The sequence below is a fragment of the Schistocerca piceifrons genome, chromosome X (genome assembly GCF_021461385.2).
Source record: "Schistocerca piceifrons isolate TAMUIC-IGC-003096 chromosome X, iqSchPice1.1, whole genome shotgun sequence".
NCBI classification, from domain to species: domain Eukaryota; kingdom Metazoa; phylum Arthropoda; class Insecta; order Orthoptera; family Acrididae; genus Schistocerca; species Schistocerca piceifrons.
In genome coordinates, this window is record NC_060149.1 from 221232692 (window position 1) to 221255695 (window position 23004).

General features: G+C 39.2%; 1 protein-coding gene across 2 annotated transcripts in view; it reads left to right on the forward strand.

Annotated features, from left to right (window-relative positions):
* Positions 1-20838, forward strand: part of LOC124721400 (EIN3-binding F-box protein 1-like) — a 630141-nt gene extending 609303 nt beyond the window's left edge. For both annotated transcript variants that reach the window (XM_047246340.1, XM_047246341.1), the window contains exons 6-7: positions 11965-12212; positions 20376-20838. In XM_047246340.1, the coding sequence (XP_047102296.1) occupies positions 11965-12212; positions 20376-20594 (467 nt within the window). In that variant the 3' untranslated portion in view covers positions 20595-20838. The remainder of the gene's footprint in view (positions 1-11964; positions 12213-20375) is intronic.
* The last annotated feature ends 2166 nt before the right edge of the window (positions 20839-23004 follow it).

Genomic DNA, 23004 nt, shown 5'->3' on the forward strand with positions numbered 1-23004 from the left:
TAATAGGCAATCTTGCCTAAAAAAGCTTGTAACTCCTTCAGCGCAGCGGGCCACCGAAGGTCGACGATACCTTGGACCAAACTTCCTAGAGGCTGGACGCCGCGCCAAGAGATTGTGTAGCCCACATACTCGATGGACAGTTGGAAGAAGTCTGACTTACGGAGGTTGCAACGCAAGCCCACGGACCCTGAATTTGAGAAAGAGGGTGCGAAGGTTGTGCAAGTGTTCCTCCGTGCTGCAGCCCGTGACAATTATGTCGTCCAGGTAATTAATACAATGAGGGATTGTCGACGTGACGTGCTCAAGATAATGCTGGAATATCGCCGGGGCACTGCATATTCCGAAGGCCAACCGCTGGTATTGGTAAAGGCCAAACAGGGTGTTGACAACTGCCAGCCGTTTGGAGTCCTCATCAAGGGGTATCTGATGATAAGCCTCCGAAAGATCGATTTTCGAAAAATATTGGCCTCCCGCTACAGCGGAGAACAATTCATCAGCACAAGGCAAAGGATAGGTGTCCACCACCAATTGGGAATTAATGGTGGCCTTGAAATCGCCACAAAGACGTAATTTTCCCGAGGGTTTCCTGACAATAACGAGGGGCGAAGCCCACTCACTAGAAGAAATGGGAAAAACGACCCCTAGGGCTGTCAGCCGTCGAGCTCTTCTTTTACCTGAGGGCGAGAGCCAAGGGGATCTGCCTCGCGCGTAGAAAACGCGGGCGAGCCGACGCCTTCAACGTTAAGTGAGCTTCAAAGTCTGAAACACGCCCCAGGCCCTCAAAGATATCCGGAAAGTCAGAGATCAAAGATTCTAATGATTGATAGGGAACGTTTTCGGAGACCAACTGTATGGTGTCAGCGACAGAAAACCCGAAAGCTTGAAAGGCATCCAAGCCAAAAAGGTTAGCGGAGCTCGCATCACTGACAACAATAAAAGTAATAGGCCGAGTGACTGATTTGTAAGTCACGTCGGTAGTGAATTGACCCAGTAAGGGAATGAACTGGGTACCATAACCGCGTAGACGCCGATAAACTGGCGCCAACGGGGGCGACCCAAGGTCGGAGTAAGTTTGTGCATTCAACAAAGAAACTGCCGCGCCCGTATCTACTTGCAGTTGTAATCGGCGCGACCGAACCGACACCTCGATAAAGAGTTTGTGGGCCGATGCGTCGGGAGCCTGGCCCGATGAAACTTCCTGAATGTCAACGTCTATGTCCTCTGTAACTGCTTCCTTCGATTCTTTCGAGGCTGAGCGGCAAACTTTAGCAATGTGTCCTTTTTTATTACATTTGCGACAAACGGCCCAAAGCTGGGGGCACTCCGACCGATCATGATGTATATAGCACGACGCACAGGACGGTAACAGGGGCCGGCGGCCGGAACTCTGTTTACGCGCCGTGCGGGAGCGGCCGTAAGCGCAAATTGAGAAGCGTATAGCACGTGTGACGTGACACGACAATACAGCGCGACACGCACGTTCCGCACGGGTCGCGCGGGTGCAGCGCATATTGCGTCGCGTACACCATACTTCGCATGCGCCGACTGGCGACGCTCTGCGCTGACTGAATAGAAGCGGGCGCAACCTCTCATTTTTCTCAAACGATTTTACAGAAACTATTCTCTGAAAATATATGATTTTTGCCTTACTTGTAGCGTCAGCTTCGTGATGAAGTGCCCATCACCTCGCTAATGATCATTCTTATTGTGATGTACACATTTTAGTAAGACACTACGCAAAACTCAAAAAGTTTGCAACGAAAATTAGGGGTCGCTATGATTTTGCGTTTGGTGCGTATTACACCATATGTTGCTGCGTATGAAATTTAACTAACATGCTGAATTTTTGTTTAGTCTTGGGAGGAGATCTCTATCTGCCTCCGATCTCGAGAAAATAGATCTCATGTAGCGCGCTCACTTCCGATCTCACGCCCGCGAGAATGAAATACTCGCAACATCTCTCGTATCTCCTGAACTGCTCGAGACATCGAAACGAAAGTTTGACGAATGATAGCACACAAGGAGGAGAGTGTTTTGCCAATTATTAAACACACAGAACTTTCTTATCTATGGCGATATATCACTACTTATACTTCTTTTTTTATTTATTTCACTCCAGTGACTAATTTTTTAATACTTATCGACAGCTGGCAAAACAATAGCTTCCTAGTATGAAAATAAAAATGAAATTTCTTCTTTTATGTTACTGCAAACCGATACTATGAGGTTTTTCGTAAGCTATTGAGCTCTGTGATTGCCAATTACTTGTTTAATGAGGCCCTCTGTTTCGGAATTCTGTCTCAATAGCTGCTGTGAGATGAGTTTGACAAATTACATTGTGACAAAGCAAGTACAATTAAACCAGTCACCAAGAGAAATGTGGTCTTTATCATAAATGGTGATGCTTCTTCGAATGAGAAAAGGTTAACAACTCACACAAAAACAGATTGGCAATTCTGTTGGAATTTTGGTGGAATCCCCGTAACCCATCGTATTTTTATCACTGAGCGACTGGAATGGAAACTTACCAAAGGATTTTATTCCTTCTCTTGATCTGAGCAGTATTAAAATAATGACGAGCGTTCCTTCAGGCGGAATGATAGGCACATGCCAGATACTGTTTACTCACCTAGGGCTTGCCAAACTGACAATGCGTGATCGCGAATAAAATAGTTGTTATTGAGAAAAATAAGCAATTGATCTGTCGCACAACACAATGGTCAGTGTATTGTCAGCAGCGAAGGATAATGCGCGCGACAGGAATGCACAAGCTAGCCATGTGTGCCTTGTGAAATGGTTCAAATGGCTCTGAGCACTGTGGGACTTAACTGCTGTGGTCATCAGTCCCATAGAACTTAGAACTACTTAAACCTAACTAACCTAAGGACATCACACACATCCATGCCCGAGGAAGGATTCGAACCTGCGACCGTAGCGGTCGCGCGGTTCCGGACTGTAGCGTCTAGAACCTCTCGGCCACTCTGGCCGGCGTGCCTTGTGAGATTCAGTTCGAAAAACATTGTCATGAAAGTAGATTTGCCTTTGTCAGCAGCACATTTCAACAAATTAATTATATCTAATCATAACACTCTTTTAGGATATTCCTACTTTCGTAATAATACCGACCATTTTCTTCATTTGTGTTGCCTGTTGTTGTATAATTAGTTTATTAATGCTGATAATGTCCATGCAACAATTGAAATGCTTTTTCTCATCACGGCGAACCAATTAAAACATTATTATTTGTGACTGCTTTTCGACTGTTTCTAGCTTGCAGTGGAAATATGTTGTTCACATGCATGTAGTCGTATTACATTACTACATCCATATCAGAGTAATCACAGTGAAACTTCTATACTTCAGATCTTGGACGCTTTTTACCGGAAGCACAAAGGGATCACACCTGTGGAGATTATCCCTTTCTAAATTTTTGTAACAGATCGTACAGATACGCTAGCTTACTAGGCAGCGAGAAGATAACCTTACTTTACTTTTCTGCCTTGATTCTTAATCACATGATTTTATAATATTCCTTGCTTCCTTATTCACTACCCTCTGCCCCTAAAACATCGCGGAGGCATATGGTGCAATTCCAGCGGCCAATGGCTCATCAGTTACTGAAGTATACATTTTTCTTGACAGAAGAAAAACAAAACAAAACTATGCATATATAAATAACAGAAAAGCATAACGTGCTAACGAAGAAAGCTGGAGCGTTTAAATGACGAAAAACGAAACACTACCCAAAGGCAATAAAATTCAGTACACAGTAAGACAAAATTTATCGTATGGGCAATATTACCACTGCTCATATGCGCCGTTCCGATGTGAGCATATGGCGGGGCTACTTTTCCGCTCCCCGCCTCAAATTTTCCACGGTGCTAGCGAGGCAAGCGCGACGCGCGGCGCGAGAAACTGTGCTTCAACCACAACGCCGCGCGACCTGGCGCAGGCGCGTGTCGCGTCCCAGTCACGTCGCGTCGCAATTTGCGCGGTCCCATTTGAACCTGTGATGTTACAAAAACGCGCGCTGCGCTGCGTCGCGCCACACACGTCTCAATTTGCGCCTAGCCTAACGGCCGGATTGTACCGCTCGCACGTCGTCCACCCCGGACGCAGTGGACGCGGCCGCGCCGCCCTGAACCGCCGGGACGTCGCACCACGCTTCCAACTGTTGACCGGCGGCGTGAGAGACTTCATACGATTGAGCAATAGACAGGGCTTCCTCGAGGGAAGGGTCTTCTAACTGCAGGGCCCATTGCCGGACCTCCCTATCAGGGGCCGAACGAACAATGACGTCGCGCACCATAACGTGGGCATACGACTCTCGCGACTGCTCCGTGACAAAATGACACTTGCGACTAAGACTGTGCAGGGTAGCGGCCCACGCCCGGTAAGACTGATGGGGCTGCTTCTTGCATTGATAGAACTCGACCCTAGCCGCCACAACATCCGTGCGGCGGCGATAATATGAAGACAGTAATGAACACAATGCGTCAAAAGACAAGGACGAGGGTTCCTGCAATGGCGCTAGCTGCCGCAAAACTTGATACAGCGAGGGAGATATCCAAGACAAGAAAAGAGCACGATATACTTCCGCATCGGCAACATGAAACGCCTGGAAATGCTGCCGATGGCGATGTTCATGCGCGTCCCAATCCTCCCCCGTCTCGTCATACGGGGGAAAGGGAGGAGGGAACGGCGCTGGAGCAGACGGCTTGGAGAGCTACGCCGGAAGCACTTGTTTCATGGTGGCCATGAGCTCCGTCTGCTGCTCAACCAAAACCCGCACTAAATCCTCCATGCCGCGGATAAGCTGCGAAACCGGAACAACGATGCAACACGCGAAAGAACGACCCTACTCGTCGCCAATTGTGTAGTAACACGGTTCACGTTTTCCGTCGCACTTCAGAGTAGACCGGGAGCTGTCTCATAGGCATGCCCGATGTGAACTGATTGGGCACGGCCCGTACTGCCTGAGCTGTTGTTGTTGTTCCGCTGGCAGAGGTCGCGGCCGAATTCTCGCGTGCCCTCTGGTGGACGGGACTCTATTTGCGGCAACTACTGTCCGTGACGCGCCGTGCCGATGTGCGCCTCCCGCAATCTTTCTGGTGGCTACTGCAGTGACATACTGAGAAAAGTTGTAAGGAAATCAAGAAATATGTATGTTAGAGAAGAAATTAACAACTCCAGCAATAAAATCAAATCAATATGGAATGTTGTTAGAAGGGAGACAGGAAAAGTAAACACTGGGGTAGGTAGCATTACTGTTAAAGAGAATGCGACCATCTTAACCAACAGTGCACAGGTAGCCAATGTATTTAACAATCACTTCTTAAGTGTAGGAGAAAAAATTGGTGAGGATAGTTCAAAAGAAAAAGCCATGCAGTACATGGAAGAGTCAGTTTTGAAAAATTTTAGTCAGATTAAGTTTCATCTAACAAACTCTTGTGAAATAAGGAAAATTATTAAATCTTTGAAAAATAAATGTTCTGTTGGAGTAGATGACACCTCTAACAAGTTATTAAAACAATGTGGAGCAATTACAGCTGATGTTTTGAGTCACATATGTAATGCATCACTGACTCAGGGTATTTTTCCAGACAGGTTAAAATATGCCATTGTCAGGCCTCTCTACAAAAAGGGGGAAACCACAGATGTCAATAATTACCGGCCGGTATCCTTGCTTACAGCATTTTCAAAAATCTTTGAGAAAGTAATGTACTCAAGAATGGTTATCCATATCAGCAGTAATGGGATACTCAGTAAATCACAGTTCGTATTTCAGAAATGCTGTTCCACTGAGACAGCAATATAGAATTTCACTGTCCACATAATAGAGTCTTTAAATAGTAAAATGTCACCAGTAGGAATATTCTGTGACTTATCCAATGCATTTGATTGTGTGAACCATGACATTATGTTAGAGAAATTACAATTCTATGGTATAAATGGAACAGCATATGAGTGGTTTTGTCATATCTACAGAACAGGAAGCAAAAAGTCTCTTTATATGCTTCAAGTGATTCAAAGGAGTTTGCTACTTCATCTGACTGGGGTGAAATTACATTAGGTGTTCCACAAGGTTCGATCATGGGTCCCCTCCTATTCTTGATATATGTGAATGACCTCCCTTTGTATAGATTAGATTAGATTAGATTAGATTTACTTTCATTCCAATTGATCCGTAGTGAGGAGGTCCTTCAGGATGTGGAACATGTCAGAAAAACAACAATACATGACAAATACTTACAACTAAAACAAATAAGCTAATGTACCATTCCACAGGTCCCAAGTGGAATGATAGTCATTTTTTAATGAACACTATATGAAAGTCATTTTTCAAATACTAATGCACTGAATTTAAAATATTTTTTTTATTTATTTATCAGGTAATAAACATGTAATACAACTACTGTAATACTTAATTACAATGGACACATTACTGCACTGAAATAGTTGGTTTTACTGAGAAATTCATCAATGGAGTAGAAGGAGTTGACCACCAATAAATCCTTTAGGCTTTTCTTAAACTGAATTTCATTGGTTGTTAAGCTTTTTATGGCTGCTGGCAAGTTATTGAAAATGTGTGTTCCTGAATAATGCACACCTTTTTGTACAAGACTAAGTGACTTTAAATCCTTGTAAAGATTATTCTTATTTCTAGTATTGATTCCATGAATTGAGCTGTTAGTTTGAAAAAGTGATATATTTTTAATGACAAATTTCATTAAGGAATAAATATATTGGGAAGCAGTAGTTAGTATCCCTAGTTCCCTAAACAGGCTTCTGCAGGATTTTCTTGAGTTCACGCCACATATAACTCTTACTGCACATTTTTGTGCTCGGAAAACTTTAGCTTGGCTTAATGAATTACCCCAAAAAATAATCCCATATGACATTATGGAATGAAAGTAAGCATAGTATGCCAGCTTTTTCATTTTTATATCCCCTATGTCTGACAAAATTCGCATTGCAAACAGAGATTTGTTAAGACGCTTCAGCAGTTCTGTGGTGTGCTCCTCCCAGTTGAATTTACTATCAAGTTGTAATCCCAAGAATTTAACACTGTCCACTTCTTCTATCTTCTTGCCATCATATGTTAGACATATACTCGTGGGACACCCCTTACAAGTTCTGAACTGCATGTAAGTGTTTTTTTTTTCAAAGTTTAGTGACAAAGAATTGGCTAGGAACCAGTGATTAATGTCCACAAATATTTTATTAGCTGATCTTTCTAAGACTACACTTGATTTGCAATTTATTGCAATGTTTGTATCATCGTCAAATAAAATGAACTTGGCATCTGGTAATGTTACTGATGAAAGGTCATTGATATACACAAGAAAAAGTAAGGGCCCCAAATGGAACGTTGTGGGACCCCACATGTAATTAGTTCCCAGTTGGATGATGCCTGATAGCTTGATACATGTCTCTTTCCTAATAACATCCTTTGTTTCCTGACAGGGATATAAAATTTGAACAATTTTGCAGCATCTCCTGTTACACTATAATATTATAATTTACTGAAAAGGATATTGTGATTTACACAGTCAAATGCCTTTGACCGATCACAAAATATACCAGTTGCCTGCAATTTTTTGTCTAATGAATTAAGCACATTTTCACTGTAAGTGTAGATAGCCTTCTCAATATCAGAACCTTTTAGAAATCCAAACTGTGACTTTGACAGTATGTTATTTGAGATAAAATGGTTGTAAAGCCGACTGTACATTACTTTTTCTAAAATTTTTGAGAATGCTGGCAACAGTGAAATTGGACGGAAATTTGATGCTATTTCTTTATCTCCCTTCTTATCAGTGGCTTAAACTACAGCATATTTCAACCATTCAGGAAATATTCCACTGATAAATGACTGGCTACACAGATAGCTTAATATGCCACTTAGCTCAGAATCACATTCTTTAATTAACTTTGTTGATATTTCATCATACCCACTAGATGTTTTTGATTTTAAAGATTTTATGATGGACATAATTTCTGTTGGGGTAGTGAGGGTCAAATTCATATTATGGAAGTTACTTGAAATGTCTGGTCTGAGGTATTCCATAGCAGCATCTACCGAACCTGACAACCCCATCTTTTCAGTAACCATTATAAAATGTTTGTTAAAAAGTTCTGCAACACTATACACATCTGTCACCAATGCATCATTTACTCTTAATGCTATTTGTTCCTCTTTGTGTCTGGTTCTACAGGTCTCCTCCTTCACTATATCCCATACTGTCTTTATTTTGTTATCTGATATGTCTATCTTTTCCTTGTAATATATATGCTTTGGTGTCCGTATTATAGTCTTTAATATTTTGCAATATTTCTTGTAATGTGCTATAGCATCAACATCGGAACTGTTTCGGATCGACAGACACAGTTTTCTTTTTGTTTTACAAGATACACCTATTCCGTGAGTAATCCATGGCTTCTTTGTAGACTTTGCTCTAACCTTGGTAAGTTTTGGGGGAAAACAGTGTTCAAATAAGGTAAGCACTTTATTAGCAAAAGTGTTATATTTTTCATTCATGCCATGAGCACTGTAAACATCAGTCCAGTGAATGTCTCTGAGGAGCGTCCTAAAATAATCAATTTTTGGCTTATTGATTACCCTCTTGAGCTCAGATTTAACAGATTTTATATCCTGTTCAGTATTAACATTTAACAGAAGGAACTGCATGTCATGGTCTGAGAGGCCATTGACTATTGGTTTTGTAATATAATTTTGTTCATTGGACTTTCAATGGCTGTTTGTGAGCAAGTGGCTACCCTGGTAGGGAACTTTACAGTGGGAATTAAGTTGAATGATAATGTTACTAACTCAAATAAGTTCTTATTTGGAGAGTCTTTAAGGAAATCTACATTGAAATCACCAGCAACCACTATTTCTTTGTTTTTGGTTGTTAAATGGGCCAGTACAGCTTCAAGGTGGTTTACAAACAGATTAAAGTTACCTGCAGGTGCTCGACATACACTTAATATTATGAAGGATTTTTTCTGAAATTCTAATACTATTGCACATGCTTCCATATGCTGTTCTAGGCAAAATTTATGAATGTCTATGTTCTTAAATTTATGACAGTTCCTGATGAATATGGCAACTTCTCCTTTCTCCATTTCTGATTTACAAAAGTGAGATGCTAACCTAAACCCTGTAACACTTAAAAGTTCTATACCAGTGGTCACATGATGTTCAGAGAGGCAGATTATGTCAGCTGGGTTTGAAGACTCTAATTCATCTATGCAGATAGTTAATTCATTAATTTTATTTCTCAGTCCTCGAATATTTTGATGCAATAAAGATAGCTGACATTTCGCATTGACTGAGTTAAAATAGGGTAGAGTTAACATAACTGCTGACTGTTGAAAATTCTTAACCAATAGCTGTTTATGCTGATGTAATAAGCTGGAATAATGTTTTTTGATTTCTTTCTCAATCTGAAGGTTTTTCTCAGTTCTAACCTCTCTCAAAATTTGCTTTCTTTCCGTCCTCCCTACCCTAAAAAAGGGTCTTTTCTGAACCCTATAACCACTGGTATTTTACCACTCATGACAGTGCCTCCCCCCTTTAACTTTCCTGCTATTTCCCCAGCCAATTTACCCTTTCCCTTCCTGTTGAGATAAAGGCCATGCCTAGTATGTGAAACAAGATGCTGAACTGACACTGTTTACTGATGATACAAGCTGATTAATCCAGTAAAAGAAAGTCCGATAGAAAATGATACAAATAAGGTCTTTGCAAAAGTTATTAATTGGTTTTCTGCAAATGGGCTTGCTCTGAACAGTGGAAGTTACATTTCAGATGTGTTATGACCCGTGGTTCTACCCTTCATTCGATCCCTGTGAAACCCTACATTCCAGCAGGATAATGCATGACTGCATGTTACAGGTCCTTTATGGGCCTTTCTCAATACAGAAAATGTTCGACTGCTGCCCTGGCCAACACAATCTCCAGATCTCTCACCAATTGAAAACATCTGGTCAATGGTGGCCGAGCAACTGGCTCGTCACAATACGCCAGTCACTACTCTTGATGAACTGTGGTATCGTGTTGAAGCTGCATGGGCAACTGTACCTGTACATGCCATCCAAGCTCTGTTTCACTCAATGCCCAGGCGTATCAAGCCCGTTATTACAGCCAGAGGTGGTTGTTCTGGGTACTGATTTCTCGGGATCTATGCACCAAAATTGCGTGAAAATGTAATCACATGTCAATTCTAGTATAATATATTTGTCCAATGAATACCCGTTTATCACCTGCATTTCTTCTTGGTGTAGCAATTTTAATGGTCAGTAGTGTAGTTAGAATAACGTGTGGGGTTCATAGTCACACGTCTTGTAAGCATCTGCTTAAAAGGTTAGGAATTCTTTCAACTGCTTCACAGTACATTTACTCAGTAATGAAATTTTTTCTCAACAACAACGGCCAATTTAAAATCAACAGCAACATTCATGATTACAATACCAGAAAAAAGAAAGACCTACACTATCATTTACTTAACCTATCTTTGGCACAGAAAGGGGTAAAATATGCTGGTATAAAACTTTTTGATAAATTACCAGATGAAATAAAATGTCTGACAGACAGCAGTAATAGTTTCAAAAACAAATTGAAATCATACCTCCGTGACAACTCCTTCTAATATGAGTAAATAAATCTGGAGATATAATATATGCATTTTGTGCCATTTAAGGGAATGGGATAGATAATAGAAATATTTAAGTATAACACTATAATGTAAAAAAACACACACACACACACACACACACAAAAACAAAACAAAAAAAAGCCTTGTTTCCCGTGCGCATTTCTTGTGCATTGGACACGTTTCACACCATAACGGTTTTCCATGCTATTGATCAATGGAACATGTAACTAACTAACTTACAATTAATTTAGGTTCCTTGACACTATGAATGTGCCTCAGATCATTTTTCACTTTTATTGATAAGTCTCCAGTACATTAAATCAATGATCTCTATGTGTACATAATGAGGTAACAAAATTCTGATTCTTAACTGACAGTCCCACACAATGAATTGTATTGAAAGAGAAGCTCAATATGTACTAGTGTACAAAAAAAGCATAACAAGCAAAAGAGGAAAACGGAAAGTGACAAGAGAGTAATTAGTGTAAACAACTGTCAACATTTTCCCAGAAGCCTTATTGTGTTACTTACACACGAAAGACTCTAGTAGCAATTTAAAACCTAAAAGTATGATGTTATCATTTGGACCGTGTTTTGTAGAGGAAAATCATTGGATCCCTTGAAGAAGGTCAAATACAGACTGCAAGTTCAGTCTTGTTCAGGGTGTCACTTCAAGGCCTCTTTTTTCCCACTGATAACTTTATTCGCAGTTGGTAATAGCATGTATATGCAAAAAATGCCAATTTGCACCACTGTTCAGAGTCCATGTTAAACTGTAGATCCCCCTAAAATTGGTTGAGTAAATCAGTTCAGAGATCGAAAGAAGACACTGTACTCCAGCTGTAGCGCGTGTCATTATGTACCATACGGTAGTTCTACCATAATTACTTCATTACAGCTTCAGTAGATCAGTTACTTACAGTTACCTTACTTTCCCCTATGTGGTGGTTTCTCAGTTGGATTTGGTATCTTTCAAAACTTTATTTAGTTATACAGAAAATAGTAGGCCTCACTCATTTTTTATGCATAATGTTGCTCACCTAATTGGTGGACTACTAGGACTCTCTACCTCCTGGTAATTTATGGAGCTATAGAGTGGGTGATATAAATTTCTCACTATAAACTGCAAAATATGTGCTGCTGAAAACTGGCTGCCATCCTGTGCTAGTTTGACATTAATAAATGACATAATTTCCTAAATTAGTGGTGTATTTCAAAAGGGCATATTTCAACATATAAAGTCTGCAGAGCACTATATCTACCAGCCACTTTTTACATTAATGTTATGTTCTGATGGTTTCAGCAATTGGACGAGCATGCCCACAACTCTTAAATCTGGCCCTCTCAAATGTCGCAGAATACGAGGACATTGGAACTCCCAGTCCTGAATGTTTCAATCAGCTGCAGGCTCTAGAGCTCTGGTCAGACCCACAGGCTGACTTGGGACCCAACTTGTTTAGGCAACTCTTGCTCTTCAGCCCTTCATTACGTAACATACTGTTCAAAGGATGTGAGAACCTTACTGACAAATTGCTGAATGAGATTTTACAGGTAAAGAATTTCTTGTATTTATATAAACCAAAAAATATTATGCTACTGATGGTATAATATTTAATGGATTAACAATACTAACTGTAGTTCCTGCATGTGTGGTTTGTGCTTCTCAATCCTTTCTTTGGCAGTTTAATGCTGCAAAGTAGTTCACTCTAGGTATTTTTAGTTGGAAAGACAATAATAACCAGTTCAAGATGGCCATTTCTTAACATTGATATGAAAGTTAATCAATCACAAAAAAATTATATGATTTCTTCGGTAAATGATGATCTTATACTCATTCCAAGAATTTTTACCATATAACCACTTCATCAGCATGGTATTTTATTTCAAGATACAGAATCTATATATACAAGGAAAATTGGCAAGTCAGAAAGAAAAACATCCATTAATCGAAAGTAACATTCAGTGTCACAGAAAGGCAGGCCTACAAATGTATATATCGAAGAATTGGAACAATGCTTTACAGAAAGATCCTAGGCAACCAATATTTTAACAAATATCTAAAAATTAAGAGATTGTGTTATCAAAAGAGGACAAGGTTGGGCTGCATCAATAGTCAATAAAGGAATATATATTCCTCTTTTAAAATCTGCTGCTATTGCAATCACTTTGAGGTTCTAAAAGAAAGAAGAAAAAGAACTGTCACAGGAAATTCAGACATACGTGCAGCAGTCGAAAAGTTTCTAGCCCAAGATAGTTACCCTAATGTCTCACACAACCACCACCACCCACTATTATGGTGACCCTTGTGGGTATGCAAGGCAAATTTCGTGGCTCCAGCTTCATTAGTTTTGCTGGTAGGATGCGTTGTATACTGTAGTGTAAGCAAAATGGTGAATATCAAGGGAATCAAGAACTGTGCTATGATTGAATATCTTCATCTGAAGGGAATAATGCCAACAGAGAAAATGTGAAATACACTTAAAGACAGTTCTTTGTCTTATGCTACAGTGAAAAACTGGGTGTCCGACTTCAAACATGGAATAACGAGTGTGAAATATGCACCAAGAAGTGGGACCTGTGACCATTGCCACTGATGAAACAGTGACTGCAATTCACAATACAATTTTGCAGGATCATCAAACAACATTGCAGCACATTGAAACCACATTTGGAATCTGCTGTGGGCACGCTCATGACATTGTTGTGGATATTTTGGGAATGCGGAAAGTTTTATCTCAGTGGGTCCCGAAAGACTTGAATGCAGATCAGAGATGGGAGCATGTGCAGTGTTGTGAAGAAATTGTCCATCAATCTGAAGCAGATAAAGACGACTTTCTTGCAAGGTATATGACTGTGAACAAAACATGGGTTCACCACCTTGATCCTGAGACAAAACAACAGCCACATCAATGTAAACATTCACCATCCACTACCCCAAAAAAATTCTGGGTGAAAAATTAGCCAGTAAGATGATTGTGTCGGTCTTCTGGGATGTAGAAGGGGTAATTATCATGGATTACTTGCAAAAGGGTGTAACTCTCAACACATCATTCAATTGCACCCTCCTGCACTGTTTGAGAGAAGAGATAAAGAAAAAAAAAGGCGCAGAATTCTTTTGCATCAAGACAATGCAACAGCACACAAAGCTCTCACAACACTGGAAACTCTGCAGGACTGCGGGTTTGAATTGTTATGTCATCCATCATATTCTCCAGATTTGGCTTCATCAGACTTTTTTCTTTTCCCAAACCTAAAAAAATACCTCAAAGGATGATGATTTAACACTGATTATATTGAAAAATAAATTGCTGTTATGAAATTTCTGTCATTCTTTATTTTTTAGGCTAGAAACTCTTCAATTCCCACTCATATTATTGTTATAACTGTGCATCAGTGACACTCTGTGGAGATACCCACATATGCTCTTACATTTGACATTCTCCCAGAATGAAATAAGAAGGAAGTTAATAAGAAAATTGCCTGTTGTAATACTCTATGATATTATGAAGGTGTTTGCTTGTGTAGACCATAAAATTCTATGTGGAAAATTAAATTTGTGATATTAATGGCATCAGCCATGTGGACTGAGTCTTACCTTCATGACAGAAAGCAGATGGGTACATTGACACAATTTGTAACATGAATAAAACTAAACTCAGCACAGGGGAATGTAAAACATGAAGACTCATATGGTTTTATACTGGACCCATTTCTACTCTCAAAGTAGACAACAGCACATCTTCCAGAGACCTTTTCCAAGATATTGATATTGTTACATTTCCTTCCCAGTATTCCCTCATGAAGCTATTTGCAAAGAGTGAAAATCTGTTGCAGTGCAACTGTAATTTATACAGCTACAATACAAAAAGTAATTTTTATATGCATTTTGTCTTCTTATGTATGGTTGACACTGGCTTCTGTATTACGTTGTAATGGTCATAATCAAGTTTCCATTATACAGAAAGCGAATAACTGTAAATACTTGCAACTTCAGATGAAAACCAAACACAGCTGATTAGCCACTGCTTCCAAAAATAACTGATTATCTAAGTTCAAGGACTGAAGATTCCTATTAGCTGTATGACAACTAGCAGTGGTGATTGTAAATAGACCACTGTTGTAACAAATTTAGACAACTATTAATCTATGTGACAGTTTAAAATGGTTTACTGGATAAGGATTTGAATATAAATCCCTTTTCAGCAAGCAATGTGCTACCAATTATACCAACTAAGCATTCTTCCTCAACCAACTCAAAGATTCAACTTATCATAAGTTCCTCCATTTCTTTTCCACCCTGTGCTAAATTTTTGTATGTCCTTGAAGATTCTCCTTTATGATACTGTCTACAGAACACTATGAGTCAATGAGTGAAAGAGGTTATGAAGATGGAGTACTAAATGTATCTTCAGCTAGCTACGTAAGTTTACAGGACAATATATAAATTGCCCCTTCAGACAGCCCACTAGTCACTTTGGTGCCATGTACATGGTGTACAACTGGTATGAGGCAGTAATGTGACCCTCCACTGGCGACCCAAGTCATAGCAGTGAAGTGGTGCATATGTGCCAGTCAGTTGTATGGAATCAGTGCAGTATGATTGGTCAACATGAAGATGTGACAGGACCGCAGCAATGAGCTACAGTGTTTGGACATGCCCACGACTATACCATGAATGAAGTTGCCCGATTTGTTGGTGTATCAGATCACAGATAGTACAACATGTCATCAAGGAATGGCTTACCACTCACAGCCATGTAAGATGGTGTAAACACAGTGGTCGTAGAAAGAGCCTAACTGACAGGGACTGGAGATGAGTGTCACACCTTCTGAATTACAGTCTAGTTTCAAATATGACAGAAATTGCTGCTGTCAGTGAACTCAGGTCCACTCAGACAGTTCCTGAGAAGCCATTGCAAAGGAAACTGCAAGTAATGGACATTAGGATTTGGGTACACCACAAAAGTCTGCTGTTCGCAGTCACAGAGAAAGCTGCATGTGTAACTACTACTAGGTGGTGTATTACATCACAGCTGTTCAGGAAAAGCATGGTGTCATGCTATTTTTTTTAAAAAAAAGCCTGGACACTCCACTGCATTTTAATAGTGTATAAAGAATATAAGTTTTGACTGAAAGTCAAGTATGTCTGTTTAATAAATTGATAATACTATAAAGTTGAAAACTGGTACACAACTGTTAATGTTCAGCAGTGAAGAATACAAAATAAAGGGGTATTTTGACCCACATAATGGCAACCATTGTGGCACACTACCGTCATTCAGAAAATCTGTGTATGCTGTGGCCCCACTGCAACTAAAATATTGGAATAATCAATTTAAAAAGAACAAAGAAAGGAAGATAATGGTTTAGGGAACCATCAACATCAAGATTATTAGGGATTGAGCAAAACCTCATACTAATCAAGAATGGCAAAGGAAATAGTCCATGCAATTTCAGAGGAACCATCCCAGCATTCAATTAAAGGGATTTAGGGAAATCACAGAAAACCTAATGCTGGATGGCCACATGGGCATTTTAACCACTATGCTCCTGAATATGACTCCATTGTCTTACTTAAATGTGAGAAATGAAACTGTAACTAATATTGGGTTGGAAATGACTAGAAATATACAAAGTATTTATGAAACAGGCTTTGAGAGGAGACCAGAAAGATGGTGAATAATAAAAGAGAATCAAGAATAAATATTAAAAGAAAAAGAGGACTACAGAATGTAATTGAGTAAAAATGTGGGACTAAGATGCTGGATGAAACAAAAAGCAAATCATAACAATACACAAGAACCTCCAAGTATGAAGTAAAATAAACTGAAAATTTAGCCAAGCTACTTCTGACTGCTTAGTCCTAAACAGTCAAGATTTGCCTACAATGGACAAGCATAACTTTGCATTAGCCTCCCCCAGCAACTGGTGGTCATGGAATTCGACATAATGGTTGTACAATACATGAATGCCATCCTCCAGCTGGTAGTACAACCATATCAGCAGGCATATTGGCGAGCCATTCATCTTCATGAATGACAGTTTGTGCCCCCATCATGCACATCTTGTGAATGACTTCCTTCAGGATAACGACATCGCTCGACTAGAGTGGCCAGCATGTTCTCCAGACAGGAACCCTATCAAACATACCTAGGATAGATTGAAAAGGGCTGTTTATGGATGACATGACCAACCAACCACTCTGAGGGGTCTATGCCGAATTGCCGTTGAGGGGTGGGACAATCTGGATCAACAGTACCTTGATGAACTTGTGGATAGTATGCCACGACAAATACAGGCATGCATCAGTGCAAGAGGACACTCTACTGGGTATTAGAGGTGCCAGTATGTACAGCAATCTGGACTACCACCTCTGAAGGTCTCGCTGTGTGGTGGTACAACATGAAATGTGTGGTTTTCATGAGAAATAAAAATGGCGGAAATGATGTTTATGTTGATCTCTATTCCAATTTTCTGTACTGGTTCCGGAACTCTCAGAACCGAGGTGATGCAAAACTTTTTTTGATGTGTGTAGATATTAGACCATGTAACTAAGAATTAAACCCCAATGGTTTATCTAGAAACATATTATGTGGTATGAACACAGTACTTTCTAGTTTAGGATATGATTTCATTAACTTCATCAATAGTAGGCAATGATTTTCCATGGCATGTTTATATTGTGTTTTGAATTTTTGTCATTTCCATTTTTGTACTAATGTTATTACCTACATATAATGTTTCATGCAAATAATGGACCAGTAATAAAAATTTTATAATCAATAGTGAATTCCAACCAAAAATCTAAATATTGTAAAAAAAGCATTCTGGTAAATTTTCAAAGCAACAGAAAATTACATTTGAAGACAGAATGTGTACTTTCATACACATATATGCACATGATGTAAATGTAACATCTGTTCTATTAAGAATGGTAGAAATATAGTAAACATTTAACTGCTCTGAAGTACATTTACTTCATAAATAAATACATTGATGGAAAAAAATTGCAACACCAAAAAATAGTTAATGTAGAGTAATTAAATTTCAGGCATACATTTGTCTAGGTAACATTTTTAAGTGATTAACATTGTAAGATCAGGTTAATGTAAGGGTGAGATAAGCCATTGCAAATGTGAAATGCTGGTACATTAATAACCAGTGTAACTGCCAGTATGATGAATGCAAGTGTGTAAACATGCATGCATTGCATTGTACAGTTGTCAGATATCAGTTTGTGGGATGGAGTTCCATGCTTGTTGCACTTTCTCAGTCAATACAGTGACAGTTAATGCTGGTTGTGGATGATGCTGGAATTGTCATCCAATGATATCCCAATGTGCTCGATTGGAGATAGATCTGGTGATCAAGCAGGCCAAGGCAACATATCAACACACTATAGAGCATTTTGGGTTACTGGAGTGGTATGTGGATGCATTTTATCCTGTTGGAAAACACTCCCTGACATGCTGTTCATGAATGGCAGCACAACAGGTCAAAATCACCAGACTGATGCAAAAAATATGCAGTGACAGTGTGTGGGATGACCATAAGAGTGCTTCTGGTGTCATACAAATTTGTATCCCAGACCATAACTCCAGGTGTAGGTCCAGTGTGTCTAGAATGTATACAGGATGGTTGCAGGCCCTCAACTGACCCCCTCCTAACCAACACATGGCCATCACTGGCACTGAGGTATAACCAGCTTTCATCAGAAAACACAACAGACCTCCACCTTGCCCTCCAGTGAGCTCTCGCTTGACACCACTGAAGTATGCAAATGGCGGTGGTTTGGGCTCAACGGGCTGCACGCTCAAAGGTGTCTGGCTCAGAGCTGTCCTTGAAGTAACCAATTTGCAACAGTTTGATGTGTCACTGTGGTGCCAACTGCTTCTCAAATTGCTGCTGCAGATGCAGTATAATGTGCCACAGTCATAGGCTGATGGTCTTCCCTTGCAGTAGTGTTATGTGGCCATCTGGAGCCCAGTTTTCTTACGGTCATACATTCTCATGACCATTGCTGCCAGAAATCATGTACAGTGGCTACATTGTTGACAAGTCTTCCTGGAGTATCGCAGAAGGAACATCCAGCTTCTCATAGTCCTATTACATGTCCTCATTCAAAGTCAGTGTGGTGTTGATAATGGCATCTTTGTTGCCTTAAAAGCATTCTTGACTATCAACAACCCATTATGTCCAATGTCAAAGGTAACTAGTGCTCGTGACCATTATAGCATGTGTTTAAAGCAAACCTGATTTGCATCCACATAGTGGTGCTACTAGGGCTACTCTCCTGCAACTTGTGTAAAATTTGAATGAACATTATCTTTCAGATGTAGAAACACATCTTCCAACTTTCGTTTATGTTGCACAACTCCTCCATGGCTCTGCAATTTTTTTTCCATCAGTGTACATATACAGGGTGAGTCAGTGATGATGTCACAAACTTTTACAGATGATGAAGAAGGGTAGATGTACCTACTTGAGGTAAGGGATCCTGGTCCAGAAAAACCAAGTCAAAAGTTATAAGCAACAACCATTCTAATATCTCTGTCAGTGGAATACTTTTACCGGTACTGTTATTTCTAAGATTGTAGGATAGGCAACTTTCAGAGGTGGTAGACGGACCTAAACAAGGAAAAAGTAGTCTAGTAACCATGCGCTGTAAAATGCATACCTCAAAAGCTAGACCGATAACCTTAGCAGTTTGGTTCTATAGGAACTTACCACCATCAAAAGTTATGAGCACTTGTTGATCTTCAATATTGTGAAACACATCACTTCTACTACAGACTATTTGATTTCCATAGTTTTGGAGGAAACAGTGTGGATCAAAACAAAGAAAAAAGTTCAGTAAATATGGGCTCTAAAATGCATACTTTAAGAGGTATTGGCACTTGCTCAGTAGATGAGATGTTTTTCACAGTAGCTCTTAAGGTATGCATTTTAGAGCTGATGTTTACTAGACTTTTTTTCTAATTTTGGTCTATTCTACCACCTCTGAAAGATGCCTACCCCAGTCTTAACAACAGCAGTACTGGCACATGTATTTGACTGTCAGAGGTAAAGGTATTAGAAAAATTTCCACTTATAACGTTCAACTCAATCATTTCTGGACTAGGGTCCTTTAACTCAAACTGATACATTTACCCTTCTCCATCATCCCTGAAAGTTTGTAACGTCATCATGGAATCACCCTGCAGAAATATCAAAATGCTCCCTTGTCCAGCAAACAACTCACACATTACATAATGAAACACCTGTAGGTAATGTGTGATCCAATCATTTTAGAAATGATCATTCTATCTACTAAAATTTATTATGTAACAGCTTGATTTCCTCCTGTCTTTCTGCCAATTACTTGCTCTTTATATGTAGTGTAATTTTTTAATTCCTGAAGGACAATACTACTTTTTGGGAAGGTGAAATTTCCAACTGTTAACAAAGACTGTTCAAGGCAAGTCCTAGTACAAACAAAAATTCTGCAGTAGTAATATAAACAATATTCTCCAGTATACAACTGTGGTGACCTATTTCTGAGACACTGCACTAAATTTCTAACATCTTTACACCCTTTAACTTGCAGTGACATTTTTCCCAGTAAAGATTGTTTACCATTCAGATGTGAGAACAGTTTCTGTGAAAGTTCATTGAATAGTTAAAAACTAACAATAGCAATAACTGGATATTATGCTGCTGATTTTTTTTTTCCAGATCAATCCAATGAAGAATATTTCACATGTAACTCTGGACCACTGTCATGGGCTTACAAACCAAAGTCTCCATTATCTTCTTGACTTGGACAATGAACTAGCTGTTATCAGGATATGGTGCTGCCAGGGGATCAACAAACATCATAATAATGAACTCATGCGCAGAATCTGTGATGAAAATATGGATGTGTATCTTGAATGGTTCCAATATGATGAATAAATAGTTCCTATTTAATTTTTAACAAAAATAAGTTAGCTTAAATGCCTGCACATTTTAACAAATGCTTAACTACAAGCAACAAGTTTTAACACTATGTGCCAAGTTATCACAGTCTCTCATACAGTATGAAATTTGATCCAGATGAACAGCAAGTTGGGATGGCACACAAAGAGAAAGAGGAATAAATGTCAGTATTTTCTTTGTTTTGAGCTGTGTAAAAAAATATGCAGTGAAAAAAGATGTATATAATTTGTTTTGATTCACATTTAATCATAAACACAATTTATATTAACCCACTATTAATTTATTCATACTATTGGTGAAACAGTTTGGATTAACAATACTACTGTGGTCAGTTTCAGGGCACTTATTTCATACTGATTAGGTATTCAAACACTTCTACTGACAACAATAATTCATAAAGGTAGTAATGCTTCATTTTCTTTAGAAAATCTGTGATTTTGAAAAAGAGTCTATTATCTCCCCAAGAATTATTTACAGCATAAAGTACTATGACTTTTGTTATTTGAATCAATGTTTTCTCAAATTAACACACAATAGCAAATGACAAAAAAAAATGAAAATAAGAATATTATGAAGTACAAGCTGACACACTGGCTTCAGCTGCAAAATTGCTAAACTTATATTTCCAGCATAGCAGTTAAACATACTGAATACTATGGCTCTTAGGGGTATTGCACACTGCTTTAATTATGTGTTCCCTTAAAGTGTAGGTCTGCAATGTCTTGCTGAAAGTCTGTGAAATTTCATTAGACGTGGATTAGTCCATAAAATGATTTAGGTGTCACATGAGATCTTCTATATTTCAATAAAAGTTTATTGTGTCTAATTGAAGTTCAGCCTAATTACACATTCCTTTGAGACAACAGATGTTGAGTCTTATCAGAGCAGATGCACCACAAAACTGGCATGAATTATTCCTTTGTAAAACAAAACAAATTCACATATCCACCCAACACAGATTATTCAATGAACAGCTAATAATCCTGCTAGAATTCTGTCACCCAAATTCACTGGTCAAACCAGCTGCAAATCTAAACATTATTCACAATGTCACTGACATTAAATATCTCCATACTTCTATACGGTTCATTAAAGTGGGCAATTTGCCCCTCAGGTCACTGTTCATCATGTGGTAGCTACCATACAAAACACAACTGCCACAACAAACTGCTGACCCTTCTTACCACACAACTGGTCACCACCCCGCTCTCATGCTAACTGCCCCCACTGACCACAACTACCTGCACTCATGGCTTCCTGTCCTCCCATAGACTCTCCCTAGACCCGACATCACATATCAACATCCGCCCATTAGCTGAATGGTCAACGCATTGGATTGCCATGCTCGGGGCCCCGGGTTCGATTCCTGGCTGGGGAGGGCAATTTTCTCCCCTCAGGGACTGGGTGTTGTGCTGTCCTCATCATCATTTCATCCCCAATGTCAATGCGCAGGTTGCTCAATGTGGTGTCACACTCAATAAGACCTGCACTTGGCACTCGAACTTCCCACCTGGGAACACCCAGTCACTGACGCCATACGCTCATTTCCATTTTTTTGCATCTCACAAGTACAGCATAAATTATTTAAATTGTTAATCATTCATTAATATAGTCTACACATGCATGCTAATGCAACAAAACAATTAATACTAAGTGGATGACTCCAGAATGATTGGTAACCAAGTTACATGCTATTAACTATTTGTTCTGAAATTGCATAATTTATAAAACAAATTAAATGTGCATACAAGACAAAATATTCCTAAGTCTTCAGTGTTGTTCTGAAAGGAAATTGTCTTCTATTTCTCATCTTGTATTCGGATGTGAGTTATTCACCATCATTTTCTCCTAATTTGCATATTTAACTGTATCATCATTAATCAACAACTTATCCACTTAAATATGAATCAGCTGCATCTTCTGATTTTGATTTATATTGTTATTGTGGTCTTAGAATGGCATGTTGCCAAGTGTCAATCTGTACCTTACCCCTAAATGGCAATAAGATAATTAATACTATTATTCTACCACCTCACACTATGGTACCTGTGTCAGGTATTGCATGTAAGTGCTGTGCAGCTAAACAGATTGCTCTTAACAGAAGCTAATCACTGACTTCTGGTTTGTCACAATCTGATTACTATTAATAAAGATATAACTTTTAATAGAGCCAGAGCACTTCATATAGTGTAATTTCTAAAGTAATTGTTCCAAAGTAAAGGCGTTACTATCAGCAATTCTGTCCTTTTACCCTCTTTGTGTTGGTATATTTCCCTATTATTTATTTTATCTGCCACATATACTTATATATTCACTCAATACAAATCTGCTCCATCATTCACCAGAGTATGCTGAGCTCAGAATAGAAGCCATCTCCTGCCTCCAG